Below are 24,521 nucleotides of genomic sequence, written 5' to 3'. Positions count from 1 at the left end.
AATATCAGAGGAATTAAATGAGTATTTCAGAATTTTATTTTTCTTTGTCTCCTTAAGTAGTACTGTATATTCACCCTAGTAGTCTATGAATTTAATATGGCTGCTTGTTCCAAGTACTATATATATATAATGTGAGAAATATATGCAAGTCTTTTTTTTAATCTCTCTGTATTGCCAAGTTTATCAATTGCCGAGACGATAGAGAAGGACTAGGCAAATTATATACCTTTTAAAAAACCATACACAAAAATGGCTATTTCTTAGCCTCCTAAGGACCACATTGTAACCCGCTGAGTAGATACAGGCATATTTTGACAAATTAGATACTTCTATGGACATTTAACTAGAGTGCATTTTCTCTTAAATTTGTGAGTACTTGGTGCTGATGATGGTGTTGGAGTTCTTCTCTGGTATTTATAATCTTTCTGCACTAGCATTGACTTTTCCATGGCGTTTTTCTTTGCTCTCAGAGGCCTTATATTTAATAGTTTATATCAGTGTTTCAAGCATTTTCTGGTCCAGCTAGGTACTCCACCAAAAAGATACTTTGATCTTATAATGTATGGTATCTCTTCTCTCAGATTCACGGTGTGCAAAATAGAAGCTCTTAGAGGTCTTCCACTAAAGAAGAAACTTAATTTAACTTTGTTTATCCTAGTCTCCTGAGGACCTAGGGTTCCTTGGAACGTGTTTTGGAAAATGTTACTTTATGTTACTGTATATGGAGGTAATAGAATGGGGACTCTTTCTTAATTTGATTCTTATCTATTTTGGCATTGAACCAAATTGCCCTGGGAAGCAGGGAATGCTGTAATAGTAGGATCATGTCTTTTTCACTTTAGGCTACGTGTGAACCTAACGATTTTACTTTTAAAGGCTGCTATTGCTATTTTTATGTTGTACCTCTGAATTTTCAAATGTAGAATTTGTTTCTATGACTTATGGCTAGTATTGCCTTTAAGTAGAGTCATGATGACTGTATTTTCCAAAATGAAATCAGTCTTATACATTGGCACTGTCTTACGTATTAATTTGATGATGCAGATGAAATAAATAAACATCAAGGTTGTTTAGGAAAATCCTGGTTGTTTGGTAAATGTTCCATAGTCCATTCACTTTCAAGCAATATGTTTCATGATCATAATTAAAAATAAAAAACAAAAAACAAAACCCTAACTAGAGTACATTATTGGTCACTTCTGATATGAGGTAGTTGAAGGATATAACTTGGGCACTGATATTTGAAACTTCTAGGATATTTTAAATTGTCCTGGAAATCTAGGATATGATATCCCTATAAGCAGAGGAAAAAATCTGGTTGCCTGTGTGAGAGATTAGCTCTGCCTTCTTCCTGCTCTCTGTGAAGTCTGCTCTTTTTAATGCAAATACCTCTGTGAGGGATATATTACTTCTGTGCATGTTGATGTGTCACATATTAGATCTATCCACTTTTTGCAATGGTTAAGAATCCGCCTGCCAATGCAGAAGACACGGGTTTGAGCCCTGGTCCGGGAAGATCCCACATGCCGCAGAGCAGCTAAGCCTGTGCACCACAACTACTGAGCCTGTGCTCTAGAGCCCACGAGCCATAACTACTGAGCCTGCGTGCCACAACTACTGAAGCCCGCACACCTAGAGCCCATGCTGCACAACAAGATAAGCCACCGCAATGAGAAGCCTGTGCACCACAACAAAGAGTAGCCCCCACTAACTGCACCTAGAAAAAGACCGAGCGCAGCAACAAAGACCCAATGCAGCCAAAAAAAAAAAAATAATAAAATAAAAAATAAAAATATTATGCACTTTTGAATAGAGGGACTGGACTGAGTCTTAAAGGAAGACACCGGGAAGGAAATCACACTTGTTGTAATTTCACTTAGGGCAAACCTGCTTGAAATTGCAAGTTGTCTCTCTTGATACTGCTGTCTTAAGCTTCTATCCTCGGGACTCTAATGCAGTTTATAATTTTCCTGTTTTAAAAATGAATAACATTTGACTCATTCACTCCCTTTCATTTTAAAGTCACTGCTATAAAGTCATAGAAAACTTAGTGATTTGGAAAAATCAACGTCAAAGACAGGTCTTAAATTGCCAAGATACAGTTTATATCAGATTATTTTTTTCTTTTTGGTGATCTCCAAAAACTGATGTTTGTCTTTGAAATTCCATGGTAGTAGCAAAATTATAGTTACCAAATTTGCCAGTCTAAAAAGATTCATTGGTACATGAAAATTTATTTTTAAAAAGTTTTATTTTTTTAAAATTTAAAACTTATATATGCTTATTGCCCAACATTTGGGTAAGAGAAAATTTTAAGAAAATAACTCACAGTCTTATATCCAAAGATAACTTAGCATAGTTTATATATATATATATATATTTTAATTGGCATATATTTGTTTTACAGTTTTGTGTTAGTTTCTACTGTACAGCGAAGTGAATCAGCCATATGTATACATATATCCCCTCTTTTCTGGATTTCCTTCCCATTTAGGTCACCATAGAGCACTAAACAGAGTTCCCTGTGCTATATAGCAGGTTCTCATTAATTATCTATTTTATACCTATTAGTGTATACATGTCAATCCCAATCTCCCAGTTCATCCCACCCCCCATTTCCCGCCTGGGTGTCCATATGTTTGTTCTCTATGTCTTTGTCTCTATTTCTGCCTTGCAAACAGGTTCATCTGTACCATTTTTCTAGATTCCACAAATATGCGTTAATATACGATATTTGTTTTTCTCTTTCTGAACTACTTCACTCTGTATGACAGTCTCTGGGTCCATCCACGTCTCTACAAATGACCCAATTTCATTCCTTTTTATGCCTGAGTAATATTCCATTGTATATATGTACTATATCTTTTTTATCCATTCATCTGTCAATGGGCATTTAGGTTGCTTCCATGACCTGGCTATTGTAAATAGTGCTTCCGTGAAGATTGGGGTGTATGTGTCTTTTTGAATTATGGTTTTCTCTGGGTATATGCCCAGTAGCGGGATTGCTGGGTCATATGGTAATTCTATTTTTAATTTTTTAAGGAACCTCCATACTGTTCTCCATAGTGGCTGTATCAATTTACATTCCCACCAACAGTGCAAGAGGGTTCCCTTTTCTCCACACCCTCTCCAGCATTTATTGTTTGTAGATTTTTAAAAAATCAACTAATTTATTTTACTTTTTTCTGCGTTGGGTCTTCGTTGCCGCGCACGGGCCTTCTCCAGTTGCGGCGAGCGGGGGCTACTCTTCGTTGTAGTGCGAGGGCTTCTCATTGCGGTGGCTTCTCTTGTTGCGGAGCGTGGGCTCTAGGCGCGTGGGCTTTACTGGTTGTGGCATGCGGGCTCAGTAGTTGTGGCTCATGGGCTCTAGAGCACAGGCTCAGTACTTGTGGCACATGGGCTTAGTTGCTCCGTAGCATGTGGGATCTTCCCGGACCAGGGATTGAACCTGTGTCCCCTGCCTTGGTAGGGGGATTCTTAACCACTGTGGCAAGCAGATTCTTAACCACTACGCCACCAGGGAAGTCCCTTTTGTTTTTTTTCTTAGTATAACTTTAAATTGCCAAGGAAAAGCCTGAGTACGTTTTTGCATATATTCATTCATTCTCTTAATCAAAAATATATACATGTATAAATATGTATGTTTATAACTATATGTATATATATGAACACACATACATATATAGTGATACGTTTGTATTTAAGGTACTATGTTGGCTGCTTCTTGGAAAGTTTATTGTCTTTCACGGTACAAAAGTTAACTATAATATAAAGCAGACTATGAAGAATGTCCATGTTCTCTTGAAATTCAGACAAGGAACCTCTCTGGATTATCTAAACTTTGTCTCACAAAGTTTCTTTGTTTGTAGATTCCTCTCTTTGGTGCTAAGACTATTGGCCGGAGAAGTCCTGATGGACCAGTGCTGAGCAAAGCTGAATTTGTTGAGAAAGTTCGTCAGAGTAATCAGGCCTGTCATGATGGAGATTTCCACACAGCTATTGTTCTGTACAATGAAGCCCTAGCTGTTGACCCTCAGAACTGCATCTTATACAGCAATAGATCTGCAGCCTATATGAAAATCCAGCAGTATGACAAGGCACTGGACGATGCAATCAAAGCCCGACTTCTCAATCCCAAATGGCCAAAGGTAGAAATTTCATTTACTTTCACAGAATCTTTTGTGCTGATTTCTTATTTTAATGTAACACTTTATTGACTGAGTGCAGTTATAAATTTTTTAAGAGTCTGTACTTCAGCAAGATATGGAATGGCTTCATTGAGCTGGTACACTAGTGAATAGCTTCCTTTTTTTATGCTTTGGAAGTACACTTTACATGTCTAAGTTTAATTCTTTTCCTGTATGTTTGAGATATAAATTTTTTTTTCACTCAGTTTCTTGAGAGGATGTGTTTAGTTATTTCTCTAGGTTTTGGACATCTCTTTTTTGCACAGATGTTTTAGATGGAGTATTATGATTGTGTTTCTTTCCTTCAATTTAAAATAATTTTATTCCCTGTCAATGACTGCTTATTTTCAGAATGTTATTTAATCAGAGAAACTTTTTTTCCTAATAAATCATTGTAATTATCTATATTCCCTTTAATAGTTTGTCTTGAGTTGTTATCTTTGTTTTGTATATACTTTATTTTCATTGTGCCTCTTCACCTCCTAACCCCCAGTTTATTTTAGAAATGATTTCTTAAGATGTGACTTGAAGTGTTGAGATTTTTTTTTATTGAACCACAAAACCATTTTGTCCTAATTTTGGCTTTCTGTTTGGTTAACAAAGGTTAATAGAAATTTCCTAGAAGTTTAAAAAAGATTCTTACTGTCTTAATAATATGTCATAGTCATAGCTTTCTACCTTAATTCTGGTAGGTATTGTTGGCCTCATTCAGTGGAATTTCTAGTATTGCTGCTACCTTATGAGTTGTTTAGTATTCTGTAATTCCCTAAAGGATTTCTTTTATAAGTATAATCATTGTAAATGAAACAAAATCTGTTTTAAAAAATTGTTGTATGCCAACATTTGGGGGTTAGATTGCTGTTTTCAAAGGACAGACCTAGGTTCAAATTCCTTCTCTTCTATTAATGACAATATGGTTTTGGATAAATCTCTTAACCTCTCTGGGGTTATGATAAATGGGATGATAATACCTATCTTGTAAGGTTATTTAAGGGTAGAGATAATATGTTACTTGTACATACTTGGTGTTTGGTGTATAATAGCTATGATTGTGCATTTTTATTAAATGTTCAAATTAGTAAATTATTCTAGCAAGGCTTGACCTGTGTCTTCTCTTCTTTCTTTCTTTTTTTTTTTTTTTTAAGACTGTGATTGATGTAATGAGCCTGATAAATATAGAGAAGTTAAATTTCAGATCACGTATCTTCATTCCTTTTTTATTGTGGTCCACTTAACTTGTGTCCTTCTTAATATTTGTGAATAGCTATAAACTTTTACCTTTTTCCTTATTCTATGTCATTTCTACTTTCTCTTGTCAACCTCTTGTGATTTTTACACAGAAAATGTCTGAAAAGTTGCACTTTTATGACTATAGATGAAAAATCAACTTTTTTGGATAATGTCAAGTTTTAGTCTCTGATTTTTTCCCCTTATGATAAGTAAATTTATTGTATATTTATAATTTGCATTAATATTTCAACTCCATATTTGGCTTTAAGCAATCTAACTTAGGAACATTTAGAATTATATAAAATATAAATTAGGGTTTGTTATTGAAATCATGAAGGGTCTTTCTGTATAATGATTCATAATAAAATTAATTTATAAAGAAATTACTACTGCATAAAAAGTGGCATTTTATAAAAACTTGCTTTTATACTTACTTTTCTGGGAATATACTCATTATGTAAAAGAAAGTTCATTTATACTCTCTGTCATGAAGATATGCCTGGTAAATTTTTATCAATTCCTTTTTCTTTTAATTTTGACTTTTCTAACTGACTTTTTCATTATGATTCTTTCTGAAATCTTTCTCTGAAATGTCATTGTTGTCTAGTTTGATGTGGTAAAACATACCTTCCAATTTCTCTCTCTCTCTGTAAAAGTTAATTTTTTATATTAAGATGCAAGGACTTCAGAGGTTGGTTGGAGAGTTTTTTATTCACATTTATTTTATCTGAATGAAAGAATGATTTTGACGTTATATGGGCTGCAAAAGAAGTATGAGCAAAAGCACTATGAGAGCCCCCCGACCCGCAGAAAAGAATAAGCCCAGTCCCATTATGATACCTTATCTCCAACTGCCTCTTAGCTGTTGTCTGTATATGTTCATTCTTTCTGTGTCCTGTTTAAGAAATATTTGTCTCACTCAAAGTTATAAAGTTTTTCTTACCTTTTCTTCTAGGATTTTTATACTTTTTGCCTTTAAGTCTGTGATTCATTTCGAGTTAGTTTTGGGGTATTGTATGAAGTAAGGGTCAAGGTTTATTTATTTTCCATATAGATAACCATGTTCCAGCAACATTTGTTGAAAAGACTATCCTTTCCCCATTGAATTATCTTTGGTACCTTTGTCACAAACCATTTGATCATAAAAGTATTGGGGTATTCACTGGACTCTCTATTTTGTTCCTTTGATTTATTATCTATCTTTATCAAAACGATACTATTTTGATTACTGTAGTTTTAAGTTTCAGCATCAGATACTGTGAGTGTTCTAGCTTTATTCTTCTTTTTCTAGGTTGTTTTTGCTCTTCTGTCTTTGCATTTTTATATAAATGTAAAATCAACTTATCAATTTCTTCAAAAAACCTACTAGGAAACTAGTGGGATTGCATTGAATTTTTAATTTGGAGAGAATTGCTATCTCAACATTCCAGTCCATAAATATGGTATATCTCTCCATTTATTTAGTTTTTCTTTTATTTCCCTTTACAAATTTTTGTAGCTTTCAGGTCTTTACACATCTTTTATTAAATTTATTCCTAAGTATTTTGTTTTTGATGCTATTATAAATGGATTTAAAACTTTTCATTTTCTAATTTTTAATTGCTAGTCTGTAGAAAAAATGTATTTTTTTACTTTGTGTCATGTGACCCTGTTGAGTTTTCTTTTAAGTTCTAGTAGGACTTTTTTCCAGATCCCTTAGGATCTTTTCTGTACATGATCATCTTTTCTGTACATGATCATGTCATCTGCATTTCTACTACTTCCTTTTTTTTTTTTTTTTTTTTGCATAAGCCTTTTATTTCTTTTCCTTGCTTCATTGTACTGGTTAGGATATCCATTACGATTATGCATAGAAATGGTGAGAGCAAACTTCCTTTACTCATTCCTTATCTTAGTGCAAAAGTAGTGAGCTTTTTATTGTTGATGATGATGCCCTTAATCAGATGGAGGATATTCCCTTCAATTCCTATCACAATTGAGTGTTGAATTTTGTCAAAATTTTTCTTCATCTATTGAAATTATAATACATATTTTTTCTCATTTAGTGTGTTAATGTGGTAAATTAAATTGATTTTGTTTTGGGATGTTAAGTCAACCTTGCATTCATGGGATAGATACCACTTAGTCATTATGTATTATCACTTTTATATATTGTCAAATTTGATTTGCTATTATTTTGTTAAGAATTTTTGCATCTGTGTTTATGAGGGATATTGATCTATGTTTTCTTTTCTCATGATGTCTTTGCTGGTTTTGGTATCAAAGTAATACTGGCCTCATACAATGAGCTGTGAAGTGTTCCCTCTTCTTGTGTTTTCTGAAAAAAATTTATGTAGGATTGGCACTGTTTTGTCCTTAAGTATTTGATAGAATTGACCAGTCAAGTCATCTTTACTTGGACTTTTCTTTGTGGGAAGATTTTAATTATGAATTCAATTTCTTTGATTGATATGAGGCCATTCAAGTTTTCTAATTGTTAGATTAGTTTTGGTATTTTGTTTCAGTTAATTTTTACATTTAATCTAGGTTGCAAATTTATTGGCATGAAGTTGTTAATAACATTCCTTTATTATACTTTTCATTTCTGTAGGAACTATAATGATGTCCTTTCTTTCATTCTTGCTATTGTTAATTTGTATCTTCTGTCTTTTATCTCATTAGTCTGCCCAGATGTTTATCAATTTTATTTCTAGACAATCAGTTGTTGGGTTTTTTGATTTTCAGTGTTGTACATTTCCTCTTTAATCAATTTCTGCTCTTTATTATTTTCTTCTAATTATTTTACATTTAGTTTGCTCTCCTTTTCATTTCCTGAGATGGGAGGTTAGGCCATTGATTTTAAATATTTCTTCTTTTTTAATGTAATCATTTAAAGCTAAAATGTTCTCTCCAATCACTGCTTTTGCTGTATCCCACAAATTTTGACATGTTATGTTTTCACTATCATTCAGTTAAGAATATTTTCTAATTTTCCTTATGATTACTTCTTTCATCCATGAGTTATTAAAGTTCATTACTTAATTTCCTAATATTTGTTTTTTTTTTAAGTTATCTTATTATTGATCTCTAACCTAGTTCCATTGTGGTTAAAGAACATACTTGGTATGATGTTACTGCTTTTCAATTTACTGAGGCTTGTTTCATGGCCAGCATATGATTTATCTTGGTGAACCTACTATGAGCAATTGAAAAGAATGGGTATTTTGCAGTTGTGAGGTATAATTCTATGGATATCAACTTGGTCAAGGTGGTTGATAGTGTTATTCATATCTTCTTTGACTTTGCTGACTTATATTTGTTTAGTTATTCCATCAGTTGCTGAAATAAAGATAGTTTCACTTTATTCATAAAATAGTTTCATTCTTATTTTGTTGTAATAAGCTTTTATTGTAACAGTTTTCTCATCAAAAACTTTCTGTTGTTCCATATTGCCAATTGGCCTGATATTCAAGACTCTGCACAAGTGGTCACATTTCCCCATTTTTTTCTTGCTACTCTGATGATAAACCTGCTCCTGTTGGTCCAGTCTTTTCCTTTTTCTTCCAATTAAGATTTTAGAATTGGTGATTTTCCCCTTTAATATTGTCAAGTTTTGCTCCATGTTTTTTGAAGCTCTATTATTAACATATATACTTTTATTATTATTATGTCTTATTGATCCTTTTATCATTATGCAAGGTCCCTCTTTATCTCTGATACTAATTTTTGTCCTAAAATCTGTTTTGTCTGATATTAATATAGCCACTCTAGACATCTTTTGCTTACTTTTCGCATTATGTATATTTTTCTATCCATATATTTTCAATCTCTCTGGGCCTTTACATTTAAAATTCATCTCTTTTGAACAGCATATAATTGTGTCTTGCTTTTTAAATCAGTTTTGGAAGCCTCTGTCTCTTAATTGGATCTTTGTCCATTAACATTTAACATGATTATCAATGCTGTTGATTTTGCCTCTACCATTTTATTTGTTTGTCTTCTCTGTCTTTGTTCCTCTGTTACTCTTTTCTGACTATTTGTTGGTTTATTTGAATACTTTTGGAATTGATTTTTTTTTTCTTGAGAAAGTTTTCCATTGTTTTCTGTGGTTGTTGAAGTTGTTGTTTGGCCAGTAATTCTCTTGGTCAGAATAGAATTGCATACTTTATTTCTTGAGTTGAAGCTCCAGCTTCAGTACAGATATTTTGTCTTTAGTTGAACTGCTTTGAATTTGTTTCATACATGTTAATTGAAGGGTTTTCCAAAGATGTTGGAAGACAGAATTTGTGTATCCCTTTTCTGGTTCTTTTCCTTCTGGAATCCCCTTCCTCCTTGGCCAAAGACTATGATTTCCTGTGCTTTAGTATTCTGATTCCACAGACCAGAAAGACAGCACTCCTGTTGCCCCGCTGACCTGCAGTCAGCACCTCATCTCTGCACCCTGAAAATGGAAACTAATTTCACAGCTTTCTTCCTCCAGAATCTGCCGGCTTCTTGTTACTCTCCAGTGCTTTCAGGTAGCTTCTTTTTGTATTATGTCTAAACTTTATAGTTGTTTTCTTTGTGGGAGTGGATCCACTAGGATCTTGCTCAGTCATTACTGGAAGCAGAAGTGACATCTTTTCTGTGATCTAAGGTTCCTCATGGTCAGTGGATCCCCCCAACAAACTCATCTTGCTTTTTTGGACAAGGTGGCTTTCTTGATGTTTTGAATTCTCTCATTGGGGTCATTGTTCCTAGTTACCTGGTCTCATACATTCAGGTTATTTATCTCTTTTTCCTTTTTCATTCTTTCTATCAAATTGGTCAATAACCCCTCTGCATTCTTTCTTAAATATATTTCATATATGTCTTATACAGTTTATTTCCATAGTTAGTATTATAGTCCAGGTTCTTATAGTTTCATTCTTATTTTGTTGTGATAACCTTTTATTGTGACAGTTTTCTCATCAAAAACTTCCTGTTCACATTGCCAATTGGCCTGATATTCAAGACTCTGCACAAGTGGTCACATTTCCCTGTTTTTTTCTTGCTACTCTGCTGATAAACCTGCTCTTGTTGGTCCAGTCTTTTCCTTTTTCTTCTTAATTCTTGTTTATGCCAAACTCTGTGCCTGGAGTTTTCTTCCCTGCTCCCAGTATTATTGGGCTTCATAGGATAGGTCCAGGTCAACTCTTACTTTTGTTTTTTTTTTCCTTTGAATTTAAGTATAGTTAATTTACAATGCTGTGTTAGTTTCAAGTGTACAGAAAAGTGATTCAGTTATATTTATATACACACATATGTATATGTAGATTTCATATATTCTTTTTCAGATTCTTTTCCATTATAGGTTACTACAAGATATTGAGTATAGTTCCCTGTGCTATACAGTAAATCCTTGTTGTTTACCTCTTTTATATATAGTAGTATGTATATGTTAATCCCAAACTCCTAATTTATCCCCCATTCCCCCTGCTGTCCCCTTTGGTAACCATTAGTTTGTTTTCCATGTCTGTGAGTCTATTTCTGTTTTGTAAGTTCATTTATGTCATTTTTTTAGATTCCACATGTAAGTGATATATGATATTTGTCTTTCCTTGTCTGACTTACTTCACTTAACATGATAATCTCTAGGTCCAGCCTTGGTTGCTGTCATTCTTTTTTATGGCTGTCAACTCTTACTTTTTCCTGGAAGCTACATTGAGCTTCTGTGAATATCATTCATTGTCTGTTGCTAAGTTCACTTAATTAGTTATTTATATTGTTATATAAACATGTCACTTGAATGTCTGAGTCTTAAACTAGCTTGAGAATCCCTTGAAAGTTTGTTGTTTATTTATTTTATAGTCCTGATATTGCTGTGTACTTTTTTTTAAACCTCAGTATTTAAATCAATGAGAAAATCAGGAGACATAATTGTGCGTTTTTTTCTTGAAGACGTCTAAGGGTGCAGATGTCACAGACCATAAACTTACCACCTTGATGTTTATTTATTTATTTTAAATTAATTAATTAATTAGTTTTTGGCGGTGTTGGGTTTTTGTTGCTGCAAGTGGGCTTTCTCTAGTTGCAGCAAGCGGGGGCTACTCTTCATGTGGTGCATGGGCTTCTCATTGTGGTGGCTTCTCTTGTTGTGGAGCACAGGCTCTAGGCACGCGGGCTTCAGTAGTTGTGGCACATGGGCTCATAGTTGTGGCACATGGGCTTAGTTGCTTCACAGCATGTGGGATCTTCCCGGACCAGGGATCGAACCCGTGTCCCCTGCATTGGCAGGCGGATTCTTAACCATTGTGCCACCAGGGAAGTCCCCACCTTGATGTTTAGAAGTTCTTTTTTATTGTTAGCTGAAGACCTCAATAGTTTTAGTCTACTTTTTAATCAGTTCTGGAAGCAATCTAACATTTCTTTCAAATCTCCCACATTGAAACCTTTTGTATGTTTAGCAAGATAGCGTAGTATAATGGAAACAGCATATACAGGCACTCCTTGCTTTTCATGGTAGCACAGTACCACAGAAACAACTGTGCAAGCTAAAAAATCTTGCAGTGTGATCCTTGTAGTAATTTTGATTGTTCTGTGACCTTTACCGGGTTTTGTCAAAATATTAAAAACTTTCTTATTGTAGATTATAAGTGTATAAGGAATGGAAAATATTAAAACTATATTTATTTTTTATTTTTCTATAAAAAGCTTATCCAGAGTTATTTGAACAGTGCTTATTACTGCCTTCTTCTCATCATGTAATTCGCAATACAGAGTGAGCAAATGCCAATGACAATATGCCATGGCAAACTCTCATATGGCTTTCTAATTTGGATCAGCTTCTAATGTTTTAATCTTTGTACTTTCAGTTTTGTGAAATATCTCTGAGAATTCCTATAATTCCAGTAATTTTACCAGATCACTTTCTCTGGAACATTTTCAGCTTTTTTGTCAGAACTGCTTTCTTCATTTATGTCCTTAAGTTCACTGTCACTAAGTTCTTCTGACTGAATCCCTTGAACAGTGAGTGTGTCAGCATTCCCACAGTCAGCTCTTTCTCCTATAGCTCCCCTTATATTTGATTTGAATTTTACCTTCAGTGTTGTCACTTTTTATTTCTTTGCTACACTCATCTTTGTTGGTCAGTTCTCTCTTTCAAAAATTCATTTTTATAAAATGTCCACATGAGTTTATCACTGGGAGATAAGGAGGCAACACAACTACCTCTTTGCTGCTTGTGTATGGGCTGAATAACAGATGTACAGTGACCAATCGCTGACAGACTTTGAAACAAATGATGTTTGGTCACTAATCATGATGCACATACCCTCATGTACCCTCATTCCTAAAATATCGTATCACTTTTTAGTTGTATATACTTTAGTTTGATTTCTTACCCTTTATCTTTCTGTTTTGGAATTTTCTTGAATCACATTTTTTCAGACAAGTTAGTTATGAAGTAGTTACTATTATTTTAGTGTGAATTATGAGTTACAGAAACAGTTATATTCTTCAAAGTTACCATAGGAAGAGAAACTCAGAGGAATGATAGTCTTCATATGGTATAACACTATATAAGGAAAAGTTTCACAGTGGGACTTACCCATTAATTTTAAAGCATACCGTAAATACCTTCTCGTTCTGTACAGCTCTTCTCATATTCTCATTCATTGATTATACCTGATGGCAGACTCCTATCAGGTATAATACTTGATGACAGAGTATTATACCTTATTTGTCAGGTATTATACCTGATGACAGAGTTATATGTAATAAAAAATATTAAGAAATATCATGGCCTCATGTTTCCTTTTAGTTTACCTAAATTATAATAGTAAAAAAATATAGCTCTTATCGAATGCTTATTTGCCAAAGTGTTGTCTGAATTCTTTTACTTGTGATATCAATTTTATACCACATTAAGCTCATGAAGTACATATTATTATCCTAACTTTGCAAAAGCAAATGTTTATACTCAGTGAGAGGTTAAATAACTTGTCCAGGACATCCAGTTAGTAACTAGAAGAGTTAGACTTTAACCCAGGTCTGTCTGATTCTAAAGAATTTTTCCTTAATCAGTATACTATACTACTTTCCTGGACAAAGGAGTTAATTAATTAAGGAATCTTAAGAGTTCAGAATTCTCTTTCAAGTTTTAACATGATATGTCCAAATAATGTTGAGCAGACTGTTCAATTTCAGATTCCTGTGGTATAAACCAGAGTCTGAGATTGCAATTTATTTGCCTTTTACTTGTCATTACAAGTAAAAGAAAGTGTTTTAAATGCCTTGGAGCTTAATAACAGAAATGCACAAAATAATGCTGCATTTTTATAGATGATAGTATGCATTTGTTATGCACTTTTGGGGTATGTGTCCTTTTTATAATTTCAGCAAGAAATAAAATTGTTTATTGAGCATTTCTATGTGCTAGGCACTATTCTAAACCTCAGTGATTCAGCCAAGAACAGGGCTGTTACAGCTAACATTCTAGTGGGGAGAAGAAGAAAATAGAGTAATAAATACATATGAAAATGATTGAAAGTGACAAGTGCTCAGAAGACTTAAAAAAGACTAGACTAAAGGGAAAGAGTACTGAGAAAAGAGAATGACAGAATTATGGGAGAGTTTATGGGAGGAGATGAGATTCAGATGAGACCTGAAAGAACTAAATGTGAAGATCTGGGCAAAGTGCATTCTGGGCAGAGTAAACAGCTAATTTGAACTTGGCTAATTGAAGAAAATAGCATGAAGATCAGTGGAGCACAATGAATGAGTGAGTGAAGAGGAGATAGTAGGAGATGAGGTTGTTGATGTGGCCAGGAGCAAGGTCACGTAGGGCCTTGGTCTTTTAAGCCATTTGTAGGGCTGTAATGTTTTATTCAAAGAATGATGGAATGTGATCAGAAGATTTTAACTAGATGGATAACATATTTAATTTATGGCCAGTGTAGTTAAAGGTTATGAGTGTCTTTAATTTCTACATATTTGTGACTTTCCAAAATTTCTTCTGTTATTTATTTCAAATTTCATCCCATTGTGGTTGGAGAACATACTTTGTGTCATATCAGTCATTTTAAATTTATTGAGGCTTGCTTTATGGCTTAGCATATCTTTCCTCAAGAATGTTCCATCTGCACTTGAGAAAAATGTGTATTCTGCTGTGTTGAGTGGGGTGTTTTTTAGATGTGCATTAGGTCTAATTAGTTTATAGTGTTGTTCGAGTCTTCTTTTTTCTTGTTAATATGATGATGGTCCTATTCATTATTGGAAGTGGAATATGTATTGAAGTTGAATTGTTGAATTGTCTATTTCTCCCTTCACTTCTGTCAGTTCTTCGTCATGTATTTTGGGAGCTCTGTTGTTTGGTGCTAATATTTTTATGATTTTATGTCTTCCTGAAAGATTGTTCCTTTTATCATTACAAAATATTCTTTGTCTGTGGTGACAATTTTTGCCTTTAAAGCTATTTTGTCTGATATTAACATAGCCACACCATTTCTATTTTTGTTACTGCCTATATGGTATATCTTTTTTCTTACTTTTCCTTTCAACCTATTTGTGTTTTTGAAACTAAAGTGAGTGTCTTGTAGACAGCATATAGTTACATCATGGTTTTGTTTAAAAAAAAAAAGTATTCTGCCAGTCCCTCTCCTTTGATTGTAGTGTCTAACCCATTTATATTTAATGTAACTGCTCATAAGGTAGGATTTACACCTGCCTCTTTGTTATACGTTTTCTATATGACTTTTTTGGTGTCTTTCATACGTTTTCTATATATCTTTTTCTCTCCCTGCACTACTTCCTTTTTTTTTTATGTTAAATATTTTCTAGTATACCATTTACATTCCCCTGTTATTGTTGTTGTTGTTGTTTTTACTGTATATATTTTTAGTTATTTTCTTGGTTCCTAGGCATTATAATTAACATTTTTGTTTAAAATAATATAGTTTGAATTTATATCAACTTTAGTTTCAAAAGTATACAAAACTTTGCTGTGATATAGCTTCATTCCTTTCTCTTTCCTTTGTGCTATTATTGTCATACAAATTACATCTTTATACATTATAAGCCCTTCAGCATGATCTTATAATTATTGCTTTATGCCATTGTCTTTTTCTTTTTAATACATTTATTTATTTTTGTCTGCATTGGGTCTTCATTGCTGCTTGCGGGCTGTCTCTAGTTGCGGTGAGCGGGGGCCACTCCTTGCCATGGCGTGTGGGGCTTCTCACTGTGGCGGCCTCTCCCATTGTGGAGCATGGGCTCCAGGTGCGCGGGCCTCAGAAGTTGTGGTTCGTGGGCTCCAGGCACAGGCTCAGCAGTTGTGGTGCACGGGCCCAGCCACTCCGCAGCATATGGGATCTTCCCGGACCAGGGATCAAACCTGTGTCCCCTGCATTGGCAGGCGGACTCTCAACCACTGCACCACCAAGGAAGCCCTATGCCATTTTCTTTTAAAACAAACAATTTCTACCTCTTTATTGATATTCTCTATTTGCTGAGACATTGTACTCAGGCTTTTTTTTTTTTTTAAATTCCTTAGACGTGGTTTTCTTTAGTACTTTGAACATGTTTATAATAGGTGACTTAAAATCTTTGTCTTCTAAGTCCAACATCTGGGTTTCCTCAGATTCTCTTGCCTGCTTTTTTTTGCAGTGTATGGGCCATACTTACCTGTTTCTTTGGGTATCTCATAATTTTTTGTTGAAAAATGGACATTTTAAGTAACATATTGTAGCAACTTTGAAAAAAATCAGTTCCCTTGTTGTCCCCCCTCCCTGGGTTTATTGTTGCTGTTTGTTGTTGTTCCTGCCTTTTGTGAATTAGTGGCTTTCCTGGACTAATTTTTTAAAGTCTATATTCTTTGTCATGTGTAGCCACTGAAGTTTCTGCTTGGTTAGCTTAGTGGTCAGCTGTTGATTGGACAGAGATTCCTTAAATGCCTTGAACCAGTAATTCTCCCAGGCTTTGTTGAAGAGTTCTCTGTGTTGGGGCATACTTTCAACATTCTGGCAACTTGCAACTGTGTCTTAGCCTTCACTTCCTGCTTGTGTAAAACCTCACGTTCAGCCAGCGGTGAGAGATTAGTACATTCTCAGTTCTTTCTTGAGCATGCACAGAGCTGTGCACATTCCTAGATTCCCAAGAATATTTTGGAGTTTTTCAAAGCCTCCTATGAACATCTGATTCTCCAGATTTTTCTTCTAAGTTTTTTCTTTGGCCTCTTGTTTACCCAACTTGTATTGCAGCTTCAGGCAGCTGTGATGTTAAGCAATTGCCACTGCTTTTGTTTGACACATGCCCTGAGAGGAGGGCTGTTTGCACTGAGCCATCTCTGAGTCAGGTCAAATAAAGTCCTATGACTGGAGCTTTCTTAAGAAGCTGCCAGACAGGTCAGATAGTGGTGTTTTCCTGGGGATAGGGTGCTTTGGAAAGCTCCAAACCATTGGCTCCTAAGCTTCTGGTTTTCACAAGTATTTTGCTTGGGAGGCTGCTTGGTTTTCACATTTACCACAGAGCTGGAAGAAGGGGATAAAAATAGTATAGGGTAAAACCCCACAAACTTGTTGTTCTTTGAGATTCAGCTGTTTCTTTTGAAGAAACACTTCTTGGGCTGCTGCAAGTCATTGGTTAATTTCCAGAATTCTGAGAAAGTTGATTTTGAAAAGTTTTGCTAATGTTCTCACTGCTTTTATGGAAAAGCAGATTTTTGGAGGTCCTTACTCTGCTATTTTGGAAGTGCTTCTTCATAATTTTCTTTACGGAAAAATATAAAAAACCACTGTGAGAGAAATGGAAAGTAGAAGGGTGAAAGCAGAAGCAGGCAGACCAGTGATGATGCTAACTTGGACTAGAGTTCTGGTGGGGAATGGAAAGAAATTGAAGGACGTGGGATAAGCTTTGTAAAAACTCACTGAATGTCATAACTGTAAGGCTATCACTGATTCTCATAACAATCATCATAGGTGGCGCTGTCTTTATTTCATAGGTAAGGTGAGGTTCAGAGAGATTTAAGCAGTTTGTCCACAGTCAGAGAGTAAGAAAAAAAATCAGAATTAGAAACTCTATTTATCTAACTCCAGTTTTCTTAACATCTGTGCATTCTGTCTCATGACATTAAAATCAAAGTTACGAGTCAAATATTAAATTCACAATAAATATTTACAATAAAGTTGACCATCTTCCTTACATAATTTCCTTGCATAATTCTGGCTTTTAAGGAGGTGAGACTTTATTCAGAAGTTTTTGGTAGACAGTTGGAATGATAATCAGGAAATGGGATTTTTCATATGCAAGAATATAACACTTGCTTTAAATTTAAGTGGACTCTATATTTTACCATAAGTGAAATCCATCACAGTCAGCTGTTTCTTCTTTTAATGTTATTGATTACCAAAACAAATGTTATTACCAGTTTATCTTTGGGAATAAATGGTTTCTTGTTATTAATATAGGCCAGTATTTCATATGTCTTTTTTTTCTTCCTGTGTGCAAGATGTTTATTAAACAGTGGCCCAGGAGAGACCCTATGGAAGGGAGGGGAGGAGGCAGGGTGGGCAGACAGAAGGTGAGCTGTGCTGCAGGCCTAAACTCGTATGTCTTAAAACACATGATTTTATGACAGGCTTATTATTTGTATGCATTTGAAGCTATGTTTCAGCTGTTTTGGATTAATCTATAAATTGTACATTCACACACACAATTTTTTTATAATTACAAAAGTAACTCAAAATTACTTTTGGAAAAATCTCAGACAATAAAAATTATATTCCTCTCATTCCATTCCTCATACCCCATTCCAGTCCTAGAGTTAACTGTTTTTATTCAATTTAAATATTTTTTGAGATATTTTGTGATATATGTACAACTCTACATGCACATACACATACATATGCTCACACACATATACCTACATACTTTTTAAATGTTAGATTTGTAATGTGTTTATTTTTCTCAATTTATACACCTAATTATTTTAACAGCTATATAATATTCCACATTACGAATATGCCAATTTAATATTTTTAATTTTTTATTTAAGAAGAAGGTAAAAATCTGTAGTAAGAGATGAGGTAAAAGTGGTTGAGGGTTTCTTTATTTTCTTGGGTGCATCTAAGAGGGCACAATGTAGTCTTTGTTTCTTTGTTATTCCAGAAAAGACTACAAAGATGACGAACAAAAGTATATTTCCTAGTTGCCACCATTTGATTGGTAGCTTTTTATATTTGTTGATGAAGTGAGTTTTAAGCTCATTGGTCATTGTTTACTTATTTATACATTAAGTTTTAATTTTATATGAAAATCACAATGTTTAAGGAGAGGAATTTTTCTCATAAATGTGAGCCTGAAGTAATGCAGAGTCCACAGCATCTCCTTGGAAACCAGCCTTTTGTGGGATAGAACCAAGTAATTTAAGATGGGTGCTTTATCCTTAGAAAATGATTCAGGAAGTGTGGCAAGAAGGGAAGTCTTGCTGTAAACGAAATTCAGGAAATAGGAGCTCAGTTATTAAAGTCTCAGGTTTGTTTGTCATAATTCATTTCAAGAATGTTCTAATGACCAAGGTATAAACACATGATAAGTAACAAGTTTCACTTCCAGCTCCCAGATGGTACGAATTTATCACTAAGGAATGTGAATGCATTGTTTTAAATGAAGTGAAAGCGTTGTCATTTATACTTGACAGTTGATTAAGCTGTAGTTGTATGCTTTGTGGGTGATATTGTTCAAAATGTATTAGGTCATTCAACTTCTAAAGATTTGTGTTTGTCCTGTTCTGTAATAAAATGATGGTAGCATTTTTTATGTTAATGAAAAGAGAAAACTCTCCTAGGGGTTTCCACAGTCATTTCATTAAAGTATTTTCCAATAGTCTCAAAGGAACGTTTCAGATTAGAAGTTATGAAAGCAACTCCAGAAACAATGGCAAAGAAGTGTTTTTCCAAAAAATTTTTTTAAATGATAAGATTGGTAGATGGCCAGTATGTGTAAAAAATGAATATTTTTTTTTGGAAGTTGAAGTATTAACTACTACCAGAATTGGAATTCTTTTTATTTGTATTACTATAGCAACACTGGAAGTCATTGAGTAAAGCTAGTCATTGATTAAATTTAGTGATTTTTTTTCACTTATAGGAGATGAAACTGTTTCAGTTTTGAAGAAGGCTACTAAAAACATTATTTTTATATTTATTTACTTATTATATTTTAAAAGGTTAAAAAATATTTTACCTGCAGGTTGCTTTCTAGAATGTGTACATTATTACCTTCATTTGAATTCTCTGGAAGGAACACAGTCTCATTAATTTGAGGAAAATATTTTTTCATGTTAATTGAAGTCCAGTGAGGCTTTTAGGAATTGAGGTTAGAATTGCTCCATGTGTTTATCAGTGTAGATGCTTTTTGAGATGTAATATACTCTATTGTCAAAGCATTTCATTTCTTTTGTTTTTTTACTTTTTATTTAAAAATAATTTCATGAGTTTATTACTTCAGATTTTTTCTTTTTCCCCTTTGGCTGTTCCGTGTTCCATGTGGGATCCTAGTTTCCTGGTCAGGGATTGAACCTGTGTCCCCCGCACTGGAAGCACGGAGTCTTAACCACTGGACTGTCAGGGAAGTCGCCCAGATATTTCTTTCTTTCTTTTTTTTTTAACATCTTTATTGGAGTATAATTGCTTTACAATGGTGTGTTAGTTTCTGCTTTATAACAAAGTGAATCAGTTATACATATACATATGTTCCCATATCTCTTCCCTCTTGCATCTCCCTCCCTCCCACCCTCCCTATCCCACCCAATTAGGTGGTCACAAAGCACCGAGCTGATCTCCCTGTGCTATGCGGCTACTTCCAACTAGCTATCAATTTTACGTTTGGTAGTGTATATATGTCCATACCACTCTCTCGCTTTGTCACAGCTTACCCTTCCCCCTCCCCTTATCCTCAACTCCATTCTCTAGTAGGTCTGTGTCTTTATTCCCATCTTACCCCTAGGTTCTTCATGACATTTTTTTTTCTTAGATTCCATATATATGTGTTAGCATACGGTATTTGTCTTTCTCTTTCTGACTTACTTCACTCTGTATGACAGACTCTAGATCCATCCACCTCACTACAAATGACTCAATTTTGTTTCGTTTTATGGCTGAGTAATATTGCATTGTATATATGTACCACATCTTCTTTATCCATTCATCCGATGATGGACACTTAGGTTGCTTCCATCTCCTGGCTATTGTAAATAGAGCCGCAATGAACATTTTGGTACATGACTCTCTTTGAATTATGGTTTTCTCAGGGTATATGGCCAGTAGTGGGATTGCTGGGTCATATGGTAGTTCTGTTTTTAGTTTTTTAAGGAACCTCCATACTTTTCTCCAAAGTGGCTGTACCAATTCACATTCCCACCAGCAGTGCAAGAGTGTTTCCTTTTCTCCACACCCTCTACAGCATTTATTGTTTGTAGGTTTTTTGATGATGGCCATTCTGACTGGTGTGAGATGATATCTCATTGTAGTTTTGATTTGCATTTCTCTAATGATTAATGATGTTGAGCATTCTTTCATGTGTTTTTGGCAATCTGTATATCATCTTTGGAGAAATGTCTATTTAGGTCTTCTGCCCATTTTTGGATTGGGTTGTTTGTTTTTTTGTTATTGAGCTGCATGAGCTGCTTGTAAAATTTGAAGATTAATCCTTTGTCAGTTGCTTCATTTTCAAATATTTTCTCCCATTCTGAGGCTTGTCTTTTGGTCTTGTTTATAGTTTCCTTTGCTGTGCAAAAGCTTTGAAGTTTCATTAGGTCCCATTTGTTTATTTTAGTTTTTATTTCCATTTCTCTAGGAGGTGGGTCACAAAGGATCTTGCTGTGATTTATGTCATAGAGTGTTCTGCCTATGTTTTCCTCTAAGAGTTTGATAGTTTCTGGCCTTACATTTAGGTCTTTAATCCATTTTGAGCTTATTTTTGTGTATGGTGTTAGGGAGTGTTCTAATCTCATACTTTTACATGTACCTGTCCAGTTTTCCCAGCACCACTTATTGAAGAGGCTGTCCTTTCTCCACTGTACATTCCTGCCTCCTTTATCAAAGATAAGGTGACCATATGTGTGTGGGTTTATCTGGGCTTTCTATCCTGTTCCATTGATCTATATTTCTGTTTTTGTGCCAGTACCATAATGTCTTGATTACTGTAGCTTTGTAGTATAGTCTGAAGTCAGGGAGCCTGATTCCTCCACTCCGTTTTTCTTTCTCAAGGTTGTTTTGGCTATTCGGGGTCTTTTGTGTTTCCATACAAATTGTGCAATTTTTTGTGCAAATTTCTTTTAAAATATGCTACATTCCATTATCAAAGCATCTATAAATTTTATTTACTTATATAGTTTCATATTTTTAATTTTGAAATAATGTGAAACATGCAGAAAAGTTGTGATATTAGTTCAAAGGGCTCCTATATGTCCTTCATCTAGATCCCCCAATTGTTAACATTTTACCATATTTGGCTTATAATTATTTCTTTACCTATAGTTATTATTGTATTTTCTGAACCATTTGAGAGTGAATCATGGACATGATGTCCCATTACCCCTAAATCCTTCAGTATGTATTGAGAACACCCTGCTATATAACCACAGTATAACACTTAAAATCAAGATATTAACATTGATGCAATACTGCTATCCAATCTACAGACTGTATTCAAATTTCAGTGAGGCTCCAGTAATATATATATATATTTTTTGCGGTACGCGGGCCTCTCACTGTTGTGGCCTCTCCCATTGTGGAGCACAGGCTCCGGACGCGCAGGCTCAGTGTCCCTGGCTCATGGGCCCAGCTGCTCCGCGGTATGTGGGATCTTCCCAGACCGGGGCATGAACCCAAGTCCCCTGCATCGGCAGGCGGACTCTCAACCACTGCGCCACCAGTGAAGCCCCAGTAATATTTTTTATAGATGCCCTTTCCTTTCTGGTCCAGGATCAAGTACCTGGCAAGAAGTATATTAAGAGTCTAGTTCAGATAGATAAACTGCAGTGTCAGGTCTGTACCACCTGCTTGGATTACAAGTAACTTATTTAATTGACTGGATTCTGACCAGTCTTGGGTTCCTGATTGTTATTTCCTTGATTTGTGCCCTGACTTTTGATCGCTGAAGTAATCCTTATCCTTTGTTCTGGATTGTCAGCCTTTGCCCATACTACCTAATGTGTATCTCACTGCTCCTGGTCTGGGCTTTTTGCCTGACTCTCTTGATCCTAGCAGCCAGTTCATCTCTCTTTTTTGTTTCCTTCACATAGTAATGTGTATGGGATAAGTAAATACTCAGCTGCGTCTTCTGTGTAGGACGTAGGCAACATACGAAACTACTGACATTCAGAATAATTTCATGTGTCACAGCCTGCATTAAGACTATATAAAGCTGAATAGAGTTACATACCTAGAACTGTGTGTGTGTGTGTGTGTGTGTGTGTGTGTGTGTGTGTGTGTGTATAGAGTATATTCTGCTGTGAATCTTAGTGTAGGCTGAATGTGCTCTGCAGTTATTTTGGATTATGCTCCTGCCTATAGGCTCTGTAATCTTAGTCTGATTGCTTTACATACAGAAGCTTCTCAGATGGTAGCTTATTATTTTATGAGGGAGTGAACTAATGAAATCATAGTCTATTTGGGAGCGACTTGCAATGAATTTTGGAATGAATGTTATAGACAGAATATTAACTACTCGAGAATTAAATAGCTGGTATTAGTATGACATAAATTTGCATCAGTTTCCAAAAGTTGTAGGCCTGTTTCCTATAACTAAGTTTATTATGATTCTAATCATTAAATGGAGAGGCTTTAAGTTATTTGAAAATAGGCATTTTAAGAGTTGGCTAGCTTCTAAATAGTAGGGTTTCCAAGGAGAAGTTAGATTAAAAGGTGACATACACTTCTGATTAAAAGTCATGCTTTTTCTTTTATTTAAAATTTTTATTTATTTAAAAAATGTACTTAATTTTGGCTGCATTGGGTCTTCGTTGCTGCGCGCGGACTTTCTCTAGTTGCGGCGAGCAGGGGCTACTCTTTGTTGCGGTGCACGGGCTTCTCATTGCGGTGGCTTCTCTTGTTGCAGAGCATGGGCTCCAAGCATGTGGGCTTCAGTAGCTGGGGCACATGGGCTCAGTAGTTGTGGCTTGCGGGCTCTAGAGCGCAGCCTCAGTAGTTGTGGCACATGGGCTTAGTTGCTCTGCGGCATGTGGGATCTTCCCAGACCAGGGCTCGAACCCATGTACCCTGCCTTGGCAGGGGAATTCTTAACCACTGCGCCACCAGGGAAGTCCCTGGCAGGCAGTTGTTAACCACTGCACCACCAGAGAAGTCCCCATACTTTTTCTTAATGATAAAATACTAAAATGTAAGTTTAAAATCTATTTGGATAAGGAATTTGTGTTACAAAGAGAAGCAGTGATTTGATTTCTGGAGAGTATATTGAGAAAGGGAAATATTTTCATTGCAATTGGCCTCTAGTATGTACACGAAGACTCCTTTGTAAATCCATGTGCCTGTGTAGATGGTTGAGCAAATGTTACTTGCCTTTGGTTTTATGAATTTCCCAGACTTGTGCGCCCTCTTGTGTTTATTTATAGTTAAGACTGTTCTGACTTTCAGTAGTTTGATGGGTTGAGTTGGTATATGTGCATTTTTTGAAGAGATTAAAATTTTTCAAGTATAATGATAACTATTCAATGCATATTACCTAATCTCATTATTAGAAGAGGAAAGAATGTTAAGTGTCTCCCTGGTTCTGTTCCCTACATTTACTTTCACATACTCCATGTCAAATTTTATTATATCTAGTTAATGCATTTATGAAGTATATGGTTCTGAACATAAATTATTTTTTAAAAGGCTAAGAAGGGGCTTTCTTGATGGTACAGTGGTTAAGAATCCGCCTCCCAATGCAGGGGACACGGGTCGAGCCCTGGTCTGGGAAGATCCCACATGCCACGGAGCAACTAAGCCTGTGAGCTACAACTACTGAGCCTGCGCTCTAGAGTCCGCGTGCCACAACTACTGGAGCTGGCACGCCTAGAGCTCGTGCTCTGCAACAAGAGAAGCCACTGCAATGAGAAGCCCACACACCACGACGAAGAGCAGCCCCTGCTCGCCGCAACTAGAGAAA

At 35.2% G+C, this 24,521-nt stretch overlaps 1 protein-coding gene across 2 annotated transcripts in view; it reads left to right on the top strand.

The window, feature by feature from the left end:
• The window catches only part of TTC28 (tetratricopeptide repeat domain 28), a 661,711-nt gene that overhangs the window by 107,618 nt on the left and 529,572 nt on the right, over window positions 1–24,521 (top strand). For both annotated transcript variants that reach the window (XM_060028281.1, XM_060028280.1), the window contains exon 2: window positions 3,870–4,148. In XM_060028281.1, coding sequence (XP_059884264.1) covers window positions 3,870–4,148 — 279 coding nt within the window. The remainder of the gene's footprint in view (window positions 1–3,869; window positions 4,149–24,521) is intronic.

This window comes from Delphinus delphis, chromosome 13, assembly GCF_949987515.2.
Source record: "Delphinus delphis chromosome 13, mDelDel1.2, whole genome shotgun sequence".
In the NCBI taxonomy this organism is placed as follows: domain Eukaryota; kingdom Metazoa; phylum Chordata; class Mammalia; order Artiodactyla; family Delphinidae; genus Delphinus; species Delphinus delphis.
Note: the sequence above shows the minus strand (reverse complement) of the source record. Positions and strands in the feature narration are given on the sequence as shown.